At 33.2% G+C, this 20,634-nt stretch overlaps 1 protein-coding gene across 1 annotated transcript in view; it reads right to left on the bottom strand.

Annotated features, from left to right (window-relative positions):
* Window positions 1-285: 285 nt before the first annotated feature.
* Window positions 286-20,634, bottom strand: part of LOC142341322 (uncharacterized) — a 40,128-nt gene continuing 19,779 nt past the window's right edge. The window contains exons 4-7 of the mRNA XM_075392247.1: window positions 19,954-20,101; window positions 18,714-18,850; window positions 11,849-11,967; window positions 286-471 (exon numbers count right to left, since the gene is read on the bottom strand). Coding sequence (XP_075248362.1) covers window positions 351-471; window positions 11,849-11,967; window positions 18,714-18,850; window positions 19,954-20,101 — 525 coding nt within the window. The 3' untranslated portion in view covers window positions 286-350. The remainder of the gene's footprint in view (window positions 472-11,848; window positions 11,968-18,713; window positions 18,851-19,953; window positions 20,102-20,634) is intronic.

Below are 20,634 nucleotides of genomic sequence, written 5' to 3'. Positions count from 1 at the left end.
GCAAAACTTTTAAGAAATATCTTTAGAAAAATAATTGGAACTATGATTCAAACGTGATTAAATTAAGTCGAGATATAACCCTCGTTGCTTGATAAAAATCTGAAAACCAACATCGGAGACTGCAATGCACTTATAGAAAACACTGCCGTAAGTAAATTGAAGTCAGTGAAAATAATATTACAGAAATTTCTTTGTTATGCGGCAATATTATATTGGAAAAAGGATTTATGCTGTTCTGGGTCAATATTGAACTAACCGTTCCCTTTTTCTGGATTTGCCCTCTAACTGTGTCTTTTCATTAACTGCATAACATTTCTTAGACAGATCAAGACAGCAGCATAACATTTCTCCTATATAAAGCAGTCCCAAATTAGCCATGGAAAGCTGTAACTAACCGTGTAAGATGGCGTATCTTCCATTGTGGTCAATGAGAGGTCTGAGAAGTACACGTTCACTTTAGCAAATGTCTGTCTGAAACACATTATGTTCATTGTTAACTGGTCCGACGTAGATATAGAGCCGTTCTTGATCCAGTATTATGTTGCCATGACCTCCACCTATTTGGCGAGATGAAAATTACGCTTGAGGGATATTTTTGCAGTCAAATTTGGGCAACTGATTTACTTATTGTAAAAAATGAGGGCCTTGTTAGAGGGACCTTTTGTTAGAGGGCCTTGAAGTATACAGTTGAAGGCTTCTGATCTTTCCCCTTCGAAGGCTTCTGAGCTTACAGTATCTTAATTCAGTTATTTTGGCCATATTGCTGTCCATTTTTCACTTCGATGAATATGATGAATACTTTTAATTTTTATTTTCCGATAACTTATCTTGGGCATTAGACTTTTGCGTGGAACAAAAAAAAAGTCGTAATTGTTTCAATCTCACAGTCAAAAATAGCACGTTAACCAAGTTTCTGCCAGATAAAAAAAATCGATATAGTTGACAGAGTAATGTGCAAATGTAATGGTAGGAAAATAAACAATAATGGTCTGAAGAAAATCGTTCACCGTTACTCAAGCAAATATCAAAACTTAAAGTTGAAAAAACAAATCTTCAGCTTTATCAATGAGAGAAAATTTAATAATTGTCTGTTTAATGATTCTGCAAGTTTTGTGTTTTCTGCGACATAAAAATTCCTATTTTAAAGTCATTTGTTATTCTTTTAGTGCTGTTAAAAATTTCATAAAAAAACATCAGATTTCCAAACCGGCAGATTAAACTTCATCTCGCTCTCCAGAGACATTATAAAGAATATTTGGTCAGATTACTAGCTGTTCATTGGCAAGTCTACCATACTCACTTACAGCTGTTTTCCTAAGATCACTATAAATCCCGTATTTTCGTGAACTTTTATTTCACAAAACTATGTTAGGTTACCTCCATTTTTTGGTCCAGACAATTGCTTCACCAAATGGCATGAAAAAATTATTGAGATCAGGATCTCAAAATGAGAATGAAGGGCACAATTACATTTCAAATAGAAATCAAATTCTTTCAAAATTACAAAAGGGAATGCTAAATAATTACTTCTCCGAGTGCGCAGCAGACAGTGCTCTCAAAAATTGATTTCAACGGTTTCAACATTGTCATCGAAAAATTTATATATATTGAATATCGTGTTTCTGAAGTAAAGAAAAACGAAAGCTCGCTAGTTGCAATAAAAAAGAACTGACGGTAAAAGAGAGAGATTAATTTTCAGCAAAAAAGTGATTTCACTCTTAAAGTGTTTTTCCCAACAAACTGCGGCAATTGAAAAATTTTTTTGTGTTTGTGTTTACATGTGAATAGCGATGAAGGGATATAACTTTGCAATATTATGGTATGATTCTGCGTGAGTAAAACTGTGTAAAAACTTGCGTGTTAATGGTTCTAAGTTCGGAGAATTGGGCATGATCTACATATATTTTTCTGCAATTTTTTTAGTTTTTAAGTTGTCAAATAATTGAAAGGCGGAAACTATAGCACCGGTTGCACTGAGAATTATTCACAAGGGAATATCTGGGGAAATTCATGTTCGCAATAAGGCTCTATTTCTTAGCAACTTGTATCTTCCCCAGTCGAGATCGATTTTTGAATAAGGCGTTGAAGCTGAAGTCTTGAGGAAGCTTGACTGATATTGAAACTTTTTGCTAGAAATTTGTTCAAAAGTTTTTTGATTTAATGATGTACCTCACGAAAAGTCTGATTATTTTAATAAATATAGTGACAAGGCGGCTCGTTAATGTGCGTTCGCACATGATGTTCCGACCCGAGCTCATCTACATTTTTGACTAAAATGTCAACCAAATCAAGAGATAACAAAAATAGATGTTTGAGTTTAAAACAATCGTTACACATTCTATCTACTAATTGAATTACTAATGCCATGCTTCATTACAGCACCAACGTGACCTGACATTGAAGAGACTAGAAAAAAAATAGCACCAACAAAATTTTGGCGGCAAAAAATGAATATCTAAATTTAAAAGCACCTGGTAACAACGTCAAAATGCAGTCAGATAAAACCTTAACTACACAAGTTTACCTTTACTAACTATACAGCAGATGAAAAGTTTTCTTAACGAGACTAGGTAACAAGCCGACAAAAAGAACGAACAGTGAGGCGAAACTTAAAAATTAATCAACATTTTTTGCACCAAGAAAATTCAAAAATCTTAAAAAACATTGGTTTTTAATAAAAAAATCCTTGATAAATTACTAAAAAGTCATTACAAAACCAAAAGCACCCGTCTGTGGTCAGACTATGCCATAGAAACAAACTAAAGAGAAACTCAAAAAATTACAAACGATTTGCGAAAACACAAACCTTTGCTACCATTAAAATCAATACCTATCATCTGAATATGTATTTTTAATTCAGTTGTTATTTCTGCTATTTCAGTTGAAGGATTTATACTGAAAGATTAAATAAGTTTACTTGGGCCACATTTAAAAAACATTGGGATCTGTTATTACGCGATTGTTCTGAAGGAAGAGAAAAAGAAACGCAAAAAATGGCCATTCAATAAACGTTCAGAAAAACGAAACAACAGTGGCACATAATATCAATATATATGTTATTTCTTGAAATACACGAAATTCGATGGGACATCTGATTGATGAATAGAAGTTAAATTTGACGAAAGGAACCTATTCGCTATATACTGAATGTTTCGAGCAACATCATTCATTCAGTCCTCAATTACAAGCCTATGAGATCTGTGAGCAATTTACGGCTACCTAAAGAACAAAAACAGCGAATTCAGGAAAAAAAATTGAGCGACAAAAGGGTCGAAGGCATTAAAAAAATGAACTTTTCACTAAACACTCTTCAATTTTAAATTAATTTTTCAGGAGCAATGGGAAAACCTTTTTTATCAACATAATTTCAAAAAATCAACAAATATAAACAAATACATTAGACGCACGAAAATTGCGGGAAAACACGTATTATCAACGCCATTAAATTCATTAGCCTTCAACGGAAGCCAGTATATACAATAAATGATGCCTCGAGGGGACAATAAGTTTTTTTGCCAATCGTATTTCATCAATAAGACCTTACAACAAGTTAATGACTATGAAAACAACAACAGAGAGAGGCAAAAACCACAAATTCAGTAGAAAAGTGCCTGAAGAAAATGTCGAAGCAACTCAAATCATTAGCTCTTCCCTGAAAACTTTATTTATGATCCGTTGAACTTCTTCCCTAAACCAATAGGGACTCTCAGCAGTAAGATGATGTGATAAGATTTCAAAAGGATCGAAAAACAAAATAAAGTACCCAAAAAAAATATGAATTCTCGTGGCATTGATGTTTTAAAACTAATAGGTAGAAGATAAAACCGCTAACCAGATTAATTTTGGCTATAGTAGAACGGAAATGGATTCTGTTAGAACCAACAATGACCAAGAGTATTCACGAAAAAAAATTAGGAATGGTTGAATTTCAAAAAAGTTTCGAAAAATTATTTTTAAACCCTTAACAGCCAGTAAACTCAATCTTTCATCGGAGCTCAATGACGATGCTCAGATATAACCCATAGGGAGGAAAATGATGTCTGTCATGCATAGATAGTTAAAAAGACATCACAATAAGTCTTATGACAGAAAACAATAACAAAAACAGCAAAAACTAAAATTCAGTAGAAAAATGCGAGAAGAAAGTGTCGAAGACAATTAAACCATTAGCTATTCTCTGAAAACTTTCTCTGTGATCCACTGAACGTCCTCTCTAAGCCAATTGGATTACAATAATCTTTGGATAATGTGATAAAGAGTTCAAAAGTGACCAATAATTCAAAAAATCCAAAAAAAAAATTTTAAAAAAATTGAAATCTTTGTCATTGAAGTCATATAACCAATAGCTAGAAGATAAAACAGCTAAACAGAATATTTTTAGTCGCAGTAAAAAGCAAGTGGGTCCAGTCAATACTGAAACTCACTAACAGTTCAAGAAAAATTTAGGAATTGTTATTGTTCAAATAAAATTTTCGAAAAATGATTTTTATTTTAACAGACATTAAATTCAATAGCTTTCAACGGAAGTCAATAAAAACGCTCAAAGATGCCCCGGTGGCAGTACATTTATGTTTGTCATGCATAGGAATTCATTATGAGATCACAGTAAGTATAATGACTATTAAAACAACAAAAAAAACAGGAGAAAACCAAAAAATCAGTAGAAAAGTGCAAGAAGAACGTGTCGAAGCCATTTAAACCATAAATTTTTGTTTAAAATTTTTATTGGCCATCCACAGAACATCGTTTTTAAGCTAATGGGAACTGTCAATATTTGGATAATGTGATAAGATTTCAAAAGTAACCAATAATACGTAAAAATCCAAAAAAAAATTTAAAAAATTGAAATTTTTTGTCATTGAAGTCATATAACCAATAGATAGAAGATAAAACCGCTAACCAGTTTAATTTTGGTTGCAGTAGGAAGGAAGAGGGTGATCTCACCCCTGGACTGACTTACAATTCACTATAATAAGATTATGATTCTTTAATATTCAAAAAAAAATTCGAAAAATTATTAAGTCTTAACAGCCATTAGCCGCCCCCTCAATGAAATAGACATGTTCACTTAATGCTCATTATGGAACATATTGCACTGTTAGTCAATGAATCCCTACCATAGGACTCCAAAAAAAATAGTAAAACTTCAAAAAGAAATTCAAAATTTCATTCAAAATTACGAAAACTCAGAATCGAAGCCAAAAAAAAACATGAGCAATTCCTTGAAAACGACGTTTTTTGTTCATTGCGCTTCATTCGACTATAAAGGAGTTTTGTCATTAATAGAACGTCGATATAAAATGTGACTTGTCTGTAGGTGACTTAAAAAAGCAAAAAAGAGAAAAGTTTTATTAAAAAAAGGGCTCTCAATTAGAGTTCGATTTTTTTTTGATAGTGAACTTCCCTATGAGACCAGAACTAGTCTTTCTATCGCCTTGCATTCAACTTTTACGAACTCAAAATTTATTCTTTTTATAGAAATTTGAATTAATGTTTTCGTAAAAAAGATCTTAGTTTGAAGAAAATTGTACTAAAAGTGAACAATCATGCTAAAGATCCCATTGTTCACACAAAACTTCAATCCTCGATAACTCCTCGAAAAAAACGAAATTCAAAAAAATCTTTTTACTTTTGAATTCTACGCTGGACCAGCTTTTTAATGATACCACTCACATTTCTCTACGACGAATATATCGATCGGCCAAAATTCACTGAACAAAAAAAAAAAACCCATTTGAGTATATAGTTCCTTCCCCCACAAGTGGGGTCGGAACAAAAAAGGAACCACTTTATCTTATGCTTTAACCCGTTCAGTCAACTTTGAGTCACGTGATTAGTTTTTCTTTTTACCTAAATGTTAAAGTATAAAAAATGTTTCTTTTTCAATTTATTGGAAAACTGACATTGCTACCGGTTGTTATTAACGTTGAAAACTTCGATCCTATAAAAGCGGGTTTAATAATAAAAGGATTGGCTATCTTTATTGAAAATTATACAGACCTAGTCTCATCCAAACCTCCCGACTCATTCAATTACGATCCAATAAGTAATAACAGAGCGTCATGAAATTGCACCATGGTTCAGCTTAGGCAAGTGAGGATTACTCAATCTGATATCCGAACCAGAAATTTCAAAGCAGAGTGTTTTGCATTTTAATATCAAGGTATGGGCCAAATGAACAGAAAAAAAAACAAAGCATTTAAGATTTTTTCTGAAAAGTGTATATAACTCAGAAAAAATAAGTGTCCGAAAAAATTCAAAGACAAAATTTTGTGAACTCCATGATATACGTAATGCAAGACGTCAAAAACAAACATTGTGTCAAAAAACTCCACTTTTCTACTAATGACTGGCAGATGATCAGTCTATAAGATAACACGAAAACTCCGTCTCGTCTTCAATAGTTTCAAAACCTGAAATCTTATTGACCGTAATGCTAGCAAAGGAGGACAAAACAAAATTGATAATCGTGGAGAAAATGTACTACAAAAAACAATAAATAATTGTTCTGGAGCCGAAATAGATCTCTATAAAAAGTTTCTTTTGCGGTTGAGGAATTTTAATTTGTATCATATCTATACCAGCAAAAAAGCAAAAACTCTAACTAACCCTTCAAAGAATTAACTCTTTAAGTCTCTTTAAAGAATGAAAACTCTTTAAGAAGATATTCATGAAGTTGTTAAAGAGGCACAAGAGAACTCAAAAACCTATTACAACAATTGGCTGAAAACAAAAGCAAGCTGTACAGCTGACAGGAAGAAAGACAAAATCAACTCTCAGACGAGTTGATGGACCACATTTTGTGTGTTTTAATCCAATTTTTGTTAGTTTGCGAAAGACCAAAAGATCATACGTTTGATACTGCGGCCCAATTTCTGGCTACAATCAAACGTACAGTTAGTTTTCCACAATATTGTTTCAGAGATTTACGGAAGAGAAGTGTGGAAGTTTGAAGGTCATATGCTTCCAAGAGAGGAAATCCCAAACACAATTGAGGTTAAAAGTATCCCTGACGGAAACGAAATATTCATTTGATACAAAAGCTTTTCTGACTGCAAACAGATTTAGGACGTATTGATGATAAAATTTAATTCATTTTATTGAACTTCCAGGACACTTTTGTGCTGGAGAACATAAATTTTTTCCCATTAACTTTACGTAGTATCAATACATCGGTGACTCAAAGGCACCTGTTTACGAAGTCATTGTACCAAAACACAAAACACAAAACACAAAACACAAAACACAAAACACAAAACACAAAACACAAAACAATATTCTGTGGGAGATTGAACCAATCCATCGAATAGTTTTCACAAATTTAGACTACAAAAATCACTTCCGTCTATTCCAGTTAAATTGATAGCTACATGACACTTTTTGGGACGGGACAAAACATTTTAACACTAAAAATCGAAAACTTTAGCCAATAATATCATAGATGAAAACTTAGCAAACCAAAATACATATTTGTTTCCAATTTATGAGAGGCAGCTACAAACAAAAATTCCTAAGAATAGGCAGCAAGAGATATGTTCTGTAAAAGTTAAGCAACAAACAGGAGGATTGCGAGGTAGGCTTTTACTTCAATTTTTCAGTCTCAACGCTATCTCCCACGAAACTATTTTGAGCTGCCACAGAAACCAATATGACAGAAAACCATAATCTGAACACCCAGCTAAGAATCAGATATCGCACTTCTTAATAAGAGATAATTCCCAATTTACAACACAAAGTAATAAAGTTTTGTATGGCTGGTTGGGCATTGAGAAAGGAGACAGCTGAATAAGCTGGGAATTTACCACAGAAGTGAGTTTCGACAAAATGTTTAAAGACGAGAACGATGTGGATTGGGTTGACCGGCTCCTCCTATATCCAAACAGAATCCTCAAGCAAAAAATAGACAACAGTTGAGTAATCATATCAATTAAATTCCATCTTATTCCGCAAGGACTGCGGCTGAGAAAACTGCTAAAATCTGATAACAATATTGTTGATCTTTATAAGAGCAGTAGCAATTCAAATTTAAAGCAAAACACTACGCGACGCAGAATTTTTAGCGTCTCTTGTTTGCTAATTTCAATAAAACAAAACTTCAGTTTAAATGATTTTGTGAACAAATTGTACGTGAATTTTGGTCGTACTTTATGTCGAAGTGTGCTTGGGAAGTTTTATACCTTTAAGTTTGTGACAAATTACTTTGTATCAAAATATTTGGCTCTGCAAAAGCAAATGGAATAAGAGACTGTCCAGAACTTTGTTTTAAATTAGTTCAGAACTTTGTTTTAGATTGTTTTGCAAATAAATAAATTTTCCAATTTATTTATCCAATTTTAATTTCAATGGCTAGAATTAGGTAAGTGACTACAGTACATGTATCCGCTTTATCCTATTATCCAAATGCATTTCTATCAGTTGCACAATTTTAACCCACCTATCCCATCCCGCATAGGATAACCATCTATTGTCACATGTTTAACAAGGACGCTCGGTAATGTGCGACAGCACATAAGGTTCCGACCCCGCTCATCCACAATTATGACATAATTGTCTACCAAATGAGGAACAGATAGAAAAACCCACAAACTATTTTTGGGAATACCAAAAAACCAAAAAAACCAATTTTTTTTTCAAAAAAATAGTGCATGAGCGAAAAGATAGCCTCCAAAGCAGAAACTCAGAGGAGTAAAAAAGATGCACTAGGTTGATGAGATATGACAATATCAAGAAAGCGAGTTAAGACGAACTGCAAAATCAAACAACAACAAACATTAATTACATCAAAAAATTTAAGTCAGTTTAAAAAAATAACTAAGTCAACATACCGTCAGATAAAAATGAAACTAAACAAATTAGCTTAAAAATTATCAGAAAAGATATGGGACTAGTCCAAAAAAATGTGTTAACATTTAGACAAAAAGAACAAAAAACAGTAAAGTTAAAATTAATTACTTTTTTAAAAAACAATTCATGTCAAAGTAATGAACCAAGTAAAATATCCCGAAGAATTACGATTACCAAAGTTTCTATAGAAAGGAATTGTCCATAATCAATTTTTTGGCGGCTAAAAAGAACAACAAAAAGACAACAAACAAAAATTCAATAAAACTTGACAGAAAACGCTATCGAAGCCGTAAAGCCCTATTGTGACTCTAGAAAAACATGTTCTGTTGTACATTTTTCAAACACCAATAAATTATTTGGTGGCCTTTCTTTAGTAGGAACAGGTAACGAGTAGACAAAAAAGAAAAATGGGCAATATTATGTAACACTTTTGAATTTTGTACGAAACAAAATTACTTCCAAAGTCATGAAAGCCAAAAATTAGAAAATGAAAAAATTAAATAGGTTCTATTCTTCGTCCAATGGAAGCCCTTGAGACCTTCAACTATCCAGAATATGTCTCTCGTCTAAAAAATAACGTCAAATTTAACGTCAAAACCAAATTAATTTACCTTTTTGTGAAAAACCAGTGTCGAAGCCAGTAAGGTCCTAACAAATTGTGTAAAAATATTAGATTATGTGACACCAATCCCTTTTGACACCATCACTTGACACCAATATTGTCATTTGTGACCTGTAATTAACGAGACTAGGTAACAAAAAGACAAAAAAAAAAGAACAAAATTGCGAAGTTGAAAAATATTTTTTTTGGAAAACAATTATTTTCAAAATCATCAAAGCCATCAGCTATCTACTAAGCTCAAAATACCGGCTCATCTATTCTCCCGGAAAGATCCAATGAAACCTATCTTTATACCGAAACTTTCATACGACTAAAACGACAAAGTAAAAATGAGATTTAAAGACAAAAATTAAAAAATTCAATTAAATTCTTCAATAGAAGTAGTGTCGAAGTCGCTACACCATAATCTATATATTTAAGGACTTTAATATAATCATTTGTGTACTTTGAACGCCAATAATGGGATATGTGAACTGTCAATTATGTGATAAGGTGACAAAACTAGAAAACGTGAAAAATGTGCAAATATCTAAAAATAGAAAAACTGAAACCTAGTTGTATCAAAGCCAGAAAACAATAACTTAAGGCTTAAGATGGCAATAAAGATTAAATTTTAAATCAGTAGAAAGAAGAAGCAATCTTTCTTTGCTGACACTAAGCAACAAGTTGACCAAATTAAGAAAATAATAGAGGAAAAATTTTTAAGCCATCGTTTAATTAAAAATCAAATTTTTTTTTAACAACCATAAGCTTTCAAGTAAGAAACTAAACGCATTCGCTTGGAGCTGCTTCGGAAACCAATTCGACCTATCACTCTTGAGCTTTAAAGTGATATGTTCGGTTCTTTAATTAATATAAAATATCATTTTTAAAAAAAAAACAGACCGACTGATTACAATCCGAATTCTTGGATTGTAACAGTCCAAGATTGCAAAACTAGCCCTTCTAATGCTTTACATCCGGTAGGAAAACTTTAAATTTTCGAGTGTTATAGATATAGATAATTTGTTTGTTAATAACTCAAAAAACATTCTGCCTTTTTTGACAATCAACGAGTAAACTTAGCAAAAACGGCTAAGTATTAATTACAGAGCACGCTCAACAGAAGTTGAAGTAGGAAGCGCCCTATTTTGAGTATACAGAGATTGTATTTGTGTTGCTCGAGGTTGTACTTCCAGCAACTTTAATCAAAGTGGACCAAAGAAGCATATTTTGTGCTGTTTTTGATGAAAAGGTCTGATTTTTGAAAAATTTAGCCTGAATTTTTGGCAAAAAAAATTAAATCAAAATAATCAACAATACTTTTTTGTTTTAAAGATAACATCAACAACACTATTCTTGAAAATTGTAACAAATTTTAGCAAAATTAACGAAAATTTTGGCAAAAATTCTGGAAAATGTGAAAAAAAACAACGAAGTTTACTCTACTTTTCTCAGAAGTTTAAACCTCGATAACTCCCTGTAAAAAACGAAAATTAAAAATTTCTTTTTAATTTCATATTCTACGCTGGACGAGCTTTCTAATGATATCAGTCTCAACTCTCTACCATGAATATATCGATCGACGAAAATTCTCTAAACAAAAAAACCATTTGAGTATATAGTTCCTCCCCCCTCAAGAGGGGTCGGAACAATTATCAAATGGTAAACCACTCTCTTGGTGTTAAAAAATATTAGTATTCTTGATAAAGAGGATAATTGCAACAACAATTAAGGACGTGACTGAAACAAAAGATCATAAACGATATCGCCATTTTCACTTGATATGTTTGTTTTTAAATTTCTTGAGCATAAAATATCATAAAACAGTTCAAGCAAGTAAACATTTAAATGCTGCCGCAACACAAGAATTTAAATAAATTTAGAACACATCATGATTAGTCAAGCAGAAGTTGAACGATCAAAAAAGCATTTAATTGAGTAGTTTATTACAGTGAGTAAATTCCTCTTGTTGGTTCACTTTGTATCAGTTCTACGCTTTTTTTATTATCCATACTTGCTCATAGAAACGCTTCTCCTGGTAAACTGTGAGGGGGGACCAAATGTTCATAATCTAGCTTAAACCTATCGCAAAAATGATAAAATGTCGTTTCTTGCAGGTCTATTTAAAATCTGGCACCCAGGAACTGTTCCTTTTTCCGCCCGCAAACAAAAATTTTCCGTTCCTTAGACTGCGTGAAATAGTTAGTTTTTTTAATAAAAACCTTTTACTAGTTTCCCGGACCTCAGTCTCATGATATTTCAGCACTGAATCATAAAAATTTCACTATGATTTTTACTCTGGCCATGGTTCTGATCATGGCACGTCATAGTAAAATAATTATTTCATATTTATTAAAAATTTTGAGTAGACGGCGCATTAAAAATTAGGGTAAGCTGTACCTGAATCTAGACAGTGACTCCTGTTTGTCCTCGGTCAAGTAGGGCACAATTGTGTCATACATGTACTGAATGCCCTCTGAGGTGTTCACGTCCTTGTACGTCTGCACGAACGAGGCTGGCTGTCGCAAAACAACAAAACTATTTGCTATTGTTATTGAATACAAATGGCAAAAGAATGATACAATATCAAGTTTAAATATGACCTCTGATAACAATAATAGAACTTATTTCCATTTTCCCCTATAAAGCTTCTTTTGGCTGTTCTGTTATTTCAGGCTAAAAATCGAAATAGTAGAAGTAAGACTGATTTGTTTAAAGAATTAAGTGAAGCCTAATCAAGATCGTGTCAAATGTATTTTGGCGATTCTTTTCTTTTTCCGGAAAACGTTTCTGTTGTATGTTTTCTCTGATTTCAAGATATGATTTGAACAAGGAGGCTCAGTAATGTGCGAGCGCACATAAGGTTCCGACCCCGCTCATCCACAATTTTCGCATAATTGTCTACCAAATGAGGAACAGAGAAAAACCCAAAAATTCAAAAAAAATAGTGTTTGAATGAAAAGACAGCCTCCAAAGCCAATAACTCAGTGAAAAAATGTAAAAAATGATGCGCTAGATTGATGACATATGCCAATATTAGGAAAGTGAGTTAAAATGAACAACAAAATCAAACAACAACAAACATTAATTACATCAAAAACTTTATGTCCGTTTTAAAAAACAAAACTTAATAAAAAGTCAACATAGCGTCAGAAAAAACTGAAACTAAACAAAAAACAGAAAAGATATGGGACCAGTCCATAATAAAGCTTGGTAACACTTAGACAAAAAAGCAAAAAACAGTTAGGCTAAAAAATTCGCTTATTCTTTAAAAGAATTAATTTCAAAGTAAGGAAAACCATCAGAAATCAACTAATATATCGGACACGTTTACGATTACCAATTCGTCTTAAGACCTGTCCTTATTCAATGTTTTATTCGGTCACAAAAGAGCAACAAAAAGACAAAAAACAAAATTTTGATTAAAGCTTTCCAGAAAAGGCAGCCGAAGCCCTAAAGCCCTATTTTGGCCCCCAAAATAAAATTGATTCCGCCTACTTCGAACACCGATAATGTATTATGTGAACTCTCATTATTGAAGCTAGATAACATGTAGACAAAAAAAAGAGCAATATTAAGTAATACTTTTGTTTTTTTTTTCGAAATAAAATTAACTCCAAAGTCATGAAAGCCATTAATTACAAAATGAAATAATCAAATAGGTTCATTTATTCGTCCAAATGTAGCCCTTAAGACCTGAAGTTATGCAAAATATGTCTTACGTCTGCAAAGAGAACCTCAAATATCACAAAAATCAAAAATTATTTTTTTTTGGAAAAACCCGTGTCAAAACCAGTACAGTCATAACGAATAAAAATATTAAATTTTGTGACACTAATTCCATTTGACACATTCTTTTGCGAAAAAGAATTTCATATTTGACCTGTAATTAACGAGACAAGGTAACAAACCGACAATGGTAATTTGAAAATTGTTTTTTCTTATTTTTGAAAACAATAGCTTTCAAAATCATGAAAGCCAGCAACTATATAGGCACATTTATTCGTCTATGAAAAACCAATAAAATTTTTCATTATACAGGAAAAAATCATGCGGCTAAAAACGACAAACTATAAAAACAGTTGAAGACAAAATTAAAAACACCACCATAAGCTTATGATTTTTAAAAATTAAAAATGGATGCATTAATTTGTATCAGCTTAGGAAGGCAATTGGACCAATCTCTAATGAGCTTTGATTTGAAATGTGCTGTTCTTTAATTAATATAAAGAAGATCGATTCTTTAAAAAACGACCATCTGATTGCAATCCAAATTCTATCTAGATTATAACAGTCCAAGATTGGTCCAAAACTAGCCCTGCTAATGCTGTTCGTCCATTAGAAGCACTTAATTTTTTGAATCTTATAGATATAGATATTTTTTAGAAAAAAAAATCAAAAACAAATGCTGCGTTCTTGAACGGCTAAGTTTTATTTACAGAGCACTCTCATGGGAAGTTGAAGTAGGAATGGCCACTTTTTGAGTCTACAAAGATTGTGTAATTGGTGTTTGGGTTTGGGTGTGTACTTCCGTCAAATTTAATCAAAGTAGACTAAAGAAGCTTATTTCGTGCTGTTTTTGATGAAAAAGGCTGAATTTTGAAATTTTTAGCTAGAATTGTAAAACTTAAAAAATAATAGTCGACAGTATGTTTTTGTCTTTAAAAATAAAATCAACAACACTATTCATCAAATTTTTAACAAAGTTTAACAGAATTGACGAAATTTTACGCAAAATTCCGGAAAATATGAATAAAAACAACGGAATTGACTCAACTTTTGTTAGAAGTTTAAACCTCGATAACTCCCTGTAAAAAACGAAAATTAAAAATTTCTTTTTAATTTCATATTCTACGCTGGACGAGCTTTCTAATGATATCAGTCTCAACTCTCTACGATTAATATATCGATCGGCCAAAATTGTCTGAACAAAAAAACCATTTGAGTATATAGTTCCTTCCCCCTCAAGAGGGGTCGGAACAATTAAATCTGGTTTCTGATTCCACCATTTCTGTCGAACGCAATCTCATGGCTATAGGGAAATGACTAAAACTGACAGAGTTCAACGACTAACTCCCACGAGTTGTATTGGGGTAAGCTAAACGAGGTAAAAGTTTCTTTCAATTCTATCAAAAAACAGCTGTTACTTATAGAGCATAGATTGGTCGATAACTTGTGCAAGTATCAGACAAAGTCGTCAGATTGCTGCACATAAAACGCTGCCGCTCCATGAAGTCAATTGGGATTAGAAGAGGAAAAAAAGACAGTACAAATTGACAGCTTGTTTTACCTAACTTATATTATTTGGAGAGCACTATGGTAAAAATATACAAAGCATTGGCCTCAAATCTAAATCCTTTCAAACTAGCAGTTAGCATAGCAGTTAGTATTCACTCTAAAAGGTTTTGATCTTTTTTCACAGGAACAGCATTTGATAGATAGCCAAGGAAACTGCCCTCAGAAGGTAAACAAACTAGAAAAATCAAAAAAGACTTCTTTCGAAAACTTGTAGTGTCAAAAGCATCCATAATAAAAGCAAAAAATTCAATAGCAAAACCATTCTAGCTAAACCTTAATTATAGGCTTATTTGTATTTCGCGAAAAACTAATAAGAGACAAAGTAACAAAAAACAGTAGAGAAGTGTGGTAGTTTTCAAAATTTTTCTGAAAAAAGGAGTCAGAGCTTTAAAAAAGTATTTATATAATTAAGATTTTTATAGGATCACGTGACTCAAAGTTGGAAGGCATTTAACTTTTTTTAATCCATTTCATTAAAAAAATGATATAAATCTTGAAAAGTAATTATAATGTCTCGAACCAATTAGCGCCTTGGTCAATGAATTATTAGCTGTATATGAAATCATTGCAGAAAATTAACGGGAAGCAATTTAGAAATTCGATTGTACTCTACTTCGTTGCTGAGGCTAAAATTTATACAAATTACATACTTTTCGAACGCATGTGACCTGTGGTTAATCGGAAAGAGTGAAAAAGAAACAGTAAGAAAAACAATCAAAATTAAAAAATTAAAATCAGTGGATTTTAAATTGATAAAAACATCAGCTCCGAAAAAACTTTTAAAATGTCCATTCATATTGCTAAATCGGACCAATCGACTGGTCATTAAAGAAAATAAAAGCGCGATGGAAAACAATAAGAATAACGAACACAGACTACGCTCAACAATTACTTAAAATTTCTGAAGACATGTGGTGTCCAAGTCGATAGAAAAGTCAAATCATAACTAAAAATTTTGTTGAAAAAAGTCATTTCAGTCTCAATTTAAAACCCATGAGAAAAACAAAAAAATAGGTTAGAGACACAAGACGGAGAAACCTACAAAACATAGGGGCAAAATTCAACTTTTCAGCAACAAACTTTATAAACGAACATTGCCAAATACAAAAAAAGCAATTAATTGTCAAATGAAAAATGTAACATTATCTTTTGTGCATCAAAAGGAAGCCACCGATGACTGCCGTTGATGATGAAAATCGAAAGAACATTATTTAAACACAAAATTTAAATAATCGCGAGTAATTTACAATAACGTGGGGCCTCGATATCAAAAACCATTAGTCAACTAGAAATATTAATTGAGTTCTTTCATCTTTATTGGAGTACAAAGGACACAAGTGATTTCTGAAACCACGTAAGAAACGAAAATTTGAGTTCAACTAAAATTTTCAGTAATATTGTGAATAAACACTTTGAACGTCATAAGATCGTTAACTGTCAAAAACAAAATTGAATTTCTGTTTTCATGAATCACTGAGAAACTAATTATAGCTGCCCTCAAAAGGATTAAATGATATAAAAAAGTAGGCGAAATTAAAATATTCATTAATTATTTGTCAACAGAGTAAGGGTCAAAGACATGAAATCCTTTGAGATTAAATTAGCTTTGAGAAAATCAAAAAAACTGCACACGCAAACCATTAAAAATTCTGTATCACTTTTAATACCATTAGTTAGAAAATCCAAGAGCACCTAGTGTGATAACAGAAAACGGAAGCAAAGAAAGAAAAGTGAAAACAGAAAAAGTGATTGCCTTAATTATGGCCGGTTGATGAGCAGACGGTGTTTATTAACAATGCTTCTTTCCCTAAATGAACTCCGGCACTTATCTTGCAAGATCTTGCAATTTTCTTGCAAATGAAGTTTATCTTGCCAGATGCATTATTCTGATGCCTATCTTGCAAGAGCCTTACAATATCTTACAAGATAGACGAGGAAAAAAGTTGAAGAAAAAAGTGCCAGTTGAAAGACCGACTAACTCCAAGACCATATTCTCTTAGTTCAGTCCACTGAAGGGAGCTCTCGGTTCGAAACAGAAACATTCACATGATTAATGCCTTCGATAACGTATTTGAAACACTCATTTCTGAAAAATTGTTTAGTGATGGTTTCAATGGTTCATTATGTACAAACCAAGTTGGTAAGCACAAAAAAATGTCATTAAAAGACCTCCAGTATCTTCCAGCTTATGATATAAAATGTTTCTTTTTCAATATTTTGTTCCCTAAAGTAGACATTTCTATAAGTCCATCACTTTGAGTTATTGTTAAGTAGCACGTATCAACCGACTGTCAGTAATCAAGTGAGAGTACGAAGACATGTAGTCCCTGCCAAAGAGTCGACAATACGTTTTCTGTTGCAATAACCTAACGTTTTTCAGTGATTGAAAAAGTACCTAACAAAAATCCTTAGTGGTCACTATTGGCAACCTTCCAAACCGTTCCAAACCCATCCTATATCAGAAAAGGGTTCCTGCTGAAGTTAACACACTGCTGAAAGAAGGAAAATGCGATCGGGCATTGGTCTGAGCAAGTTCAAGTCTTTTTGTTTTCTTTGGTGGCCAGGTCAGGTGCACACCGTTTGGAGCTCAGTAATGCACCAACTCTAGTCACTAAAGAGGTCAAAAGGCTCACGCTCAAGCGAACGCTTGATTTCTGGACACATTTAGATGTTCATTTATATGTTTGCCCGTTTCCTTCTGCAGAACGATAACCCCAATCTTTCTCTGACGACTTCGCGCTTTAGTATTGGCTACTTAGCGTCTTTTTTCATTGTTGGCTAGTTCAGTTGTACTCCGTCTGGAACTCAGTAATGCACCAACTGTAGTCACCAAACAAGACAAAAAAGGCCCACGCTCAAGCTAACGCTTGACTTCTGGACGCATTTAGATGTTAACTTATATGTTTGGCTGTTTTTTTCTGCAGCGCGATAACCCCCGCCCTTTCTGTGACCCCAACAAAGAAGTCAGAAAGACCCGCGCTCAAGCTAACGTTTGACTTAATTGTTAGTTTATTTGTTTGCCTTTTTTTCTGCTGCGCGATAAACCCCGCCTTTGTTTGTGACCCCTTCGCGCTTTAGTGTTAGCTGTTTAGGGTCTTTTTTCTTTGTTGTCAGTTGCGCTCTTTCTGGATCTCAGTATTTCACCGACTATAGTCACCAAAGAAGACAAAAAGGCCCACGTTCAAGCTGAGACTAGATTTCTCGACGCTCATCCTGCAAACATCAAATGCTTATTTTGTAAGAATCATGCGAGTTCTTCGCTTATCTTGCAGAAATCTTGCAAGTTTCGACGCTTATCTTGCAAGAATCCGACAAGTTTGACGCACATCTTGCAGGATCTTGTAACATGGTGCGTAATCTTGCAAGACTTTTGCAAGATTCTCGCAAGATCTTGCAAAATAGCCATCGGCAATAGAGTAGGGTTGCTAACCTCCTCGAGATCAGAATTTGCACTCATTAAAGTCGAGTGAATTTACACTGAGTTGCGATTGATTAATAATGGGGAGAGAACATTTCGACTTGGCTTCGTCTAAAACTTCCCCTTCGCAATTTTACATGATGATTATTGATAAATAAGGAAACTGAATAAGGTATAAGAAACCAATTCAGGTCTGGAGACGATGGCACAACTTAAGACAACAAGTAAAGGGCCTTTTAAAAAAATAATGTTCGTTTTCTGCGAACTGTTTAGAAACTTGTGAGGTCTGGAACTGTTGAATTTTACCCCAGTAAAACAAAACTTGCAATATCTGGTTACGACCCACAATATCTTAGTATCTCAAAAAAACTTGAGCTGGTCTTTTTAACCAGAGGTTTTATGGTAAATTTTGCCATATCTTAACATGATGCTTTGCAAAATACCTAATTCCTTTAAAACACATGCCACAATCATTGTTTTCGTACCACGATTCTTACAAAGATCACAACATTTGTGTCCATTTTTGTTTCACTGGGATGTAATGCTTACGAGTGAGTTTGGACTGGGCCAGAATGACTGTTCTAGCTGCATGTAAAGATAGTCATATTCACACTCTGGTGGACAAGCACAGTCCCTCTCAGGCAGGAAGTTGCTCTCCACGTACTTGATGCAGTCACGTGCCTCCGCTACAATGCACAACACACAAACATCAAGGTTCTCATCTCAATTACGATTTCAGATTTGCTATATAAAAATTGTACTTCTTTTTCAGTTGGTTCTCACATTTCAGTATAGAAATTTGCGCATTATTTGTTTTTCGTGAATTTTGAAAAGCATGGTTTAGTAGAAAAACGCGTGCCCGGGTCGTAGTTTTCCGCCCAAAATGATGTAAGAGTGGGGCTAAAAGGGGAGGATTTTTTTAGGAAAATGCAGCTCAAAACTCTTACGTCTTTTTTGGGCTGCATTTGGCTTCTAACGCGGGTAAAATTGTGTAATAGTGAGGGGGTAAAAGACAAACTAACTCCCCACCTCTTACATCTTTTTGGTATGTCAAGGGGGGTAAAAAATGTAAAAGTTCGTGGGTAATTTCTCCATTACCCCAGAACTCTTACATCATTTTACCCCCCTCCCCCTTGACAGACCAAAAAAGGTAAGAGTGGGGGGATATTTTGTCTTTTTTCACCTCACCCTTACAATAATTTACCCCCGTTGGAAGCCTAATGCAACCCAAAAAGTCGTAAGAGTTTTGAGCTGCATTTTTGTAAAAATTCTCCCATTGCAGCCCCACTCTTACATCATTTTGGGATGAAAAATCGTTTTTGATGAAAAATGCTGAATTTTGAAATTTTTAGCTAGAATTGTAAAACTTAAAAAATAATATTCGACAGTATGTTTTTGTCTTTAAAAATAAAATCAACAACACTATTCATCAAATTTTTAACAAAGTTTAACAGAATTGACGAAATTTTACGCAAAATTCCGGAAAATATGAATAAAAATTGACTCTACTTTTGTTAGAAGTTTAAACCTCGATAACTCCCTGTAAAAAACGAAAATTAAAAATTTCTTTTTAATTGCATATTCTACGCTGGACGAGCTTTCTAATGATATCAGTCTCAACTCTCTACGATTAATATATCGATCGGCCAAAATTGTCTGAACAAAAAAACCATTTGAGTATATAGTTCCTTCCCCCTCAAGAGGGGTCGGAACAATTAAATCTGGTTTCTGATTCCACCATTTCTGTCGAACGCAATCTAATGGCTATAGGGAAATGACTAAAACTGACAGAGTTCAACGACTAACTCCCACGAGTTGTATTGGGGTAAGCTAAACGAGGTAAAAGTTTCTTTCAATTCTATCAAAAAACAGCTGTTACTTATAGAGCATAGATTGGTCGACAACTTGTGCAAGTAATAGACAAAGTCGTCAGATTGCTGCACATAAAACGCTGCCGCTCCATGAAGTCAATTGGGATTAGAAGAGGAAAAAAAGACAGTACAAATTGACAGCTTGTTTTACCTAACTTATATTATTTGGAGAGCACTATGGTAAAAATATACAAAGCATTGGCCTCAAATCTAAATCCTTTCAAATTAGCAGTTAGCATAGCAGTTAGTATTCACTCTAAAAAGTTTTGATCTTTTTTCACAGGAACAGCATTTGATAGATAGCCAAGGAAACTGCCCTCAGAAGGTAAACAAACTAGAAAAATCAAAAAAGACTTCTTTCGAAAACTTGTAGTGTCAAAAGCATCCATAATAAAAGCAAAAAATTCAATAGCAAAACCATTCTAGCTAAACCTTAATTATAGGCTTATTTGTATTTCGCGAAAAACTAATAAGAGACAAAGTAACAAAAAACAGTAGAGAAGTGTGGTAGTTTTCAAAATTTTTCTGAAAAAAGGAGTCAGAGCTTTAAAAAAGTATTTATATAATTAAGATTTTTATAGGATCACGTGACTCAAAGT

Source organism: Convolutriloba macropyga, chromosome 6, assembly GCF_964194025.1.
Source record: "Convolutriloba macropyga chromosome 6, txConMacr16.3, whole genome shotgun sequence".
NCBI lineage: Eukaryota > Metazoa > Xenacoelomorpha > Acoela > Convolutidae > Convolutriloba > Convolutriloba macropyga.
This window is presented reverse-complemented; position numbering and strand designations above follow the sequence as displayed.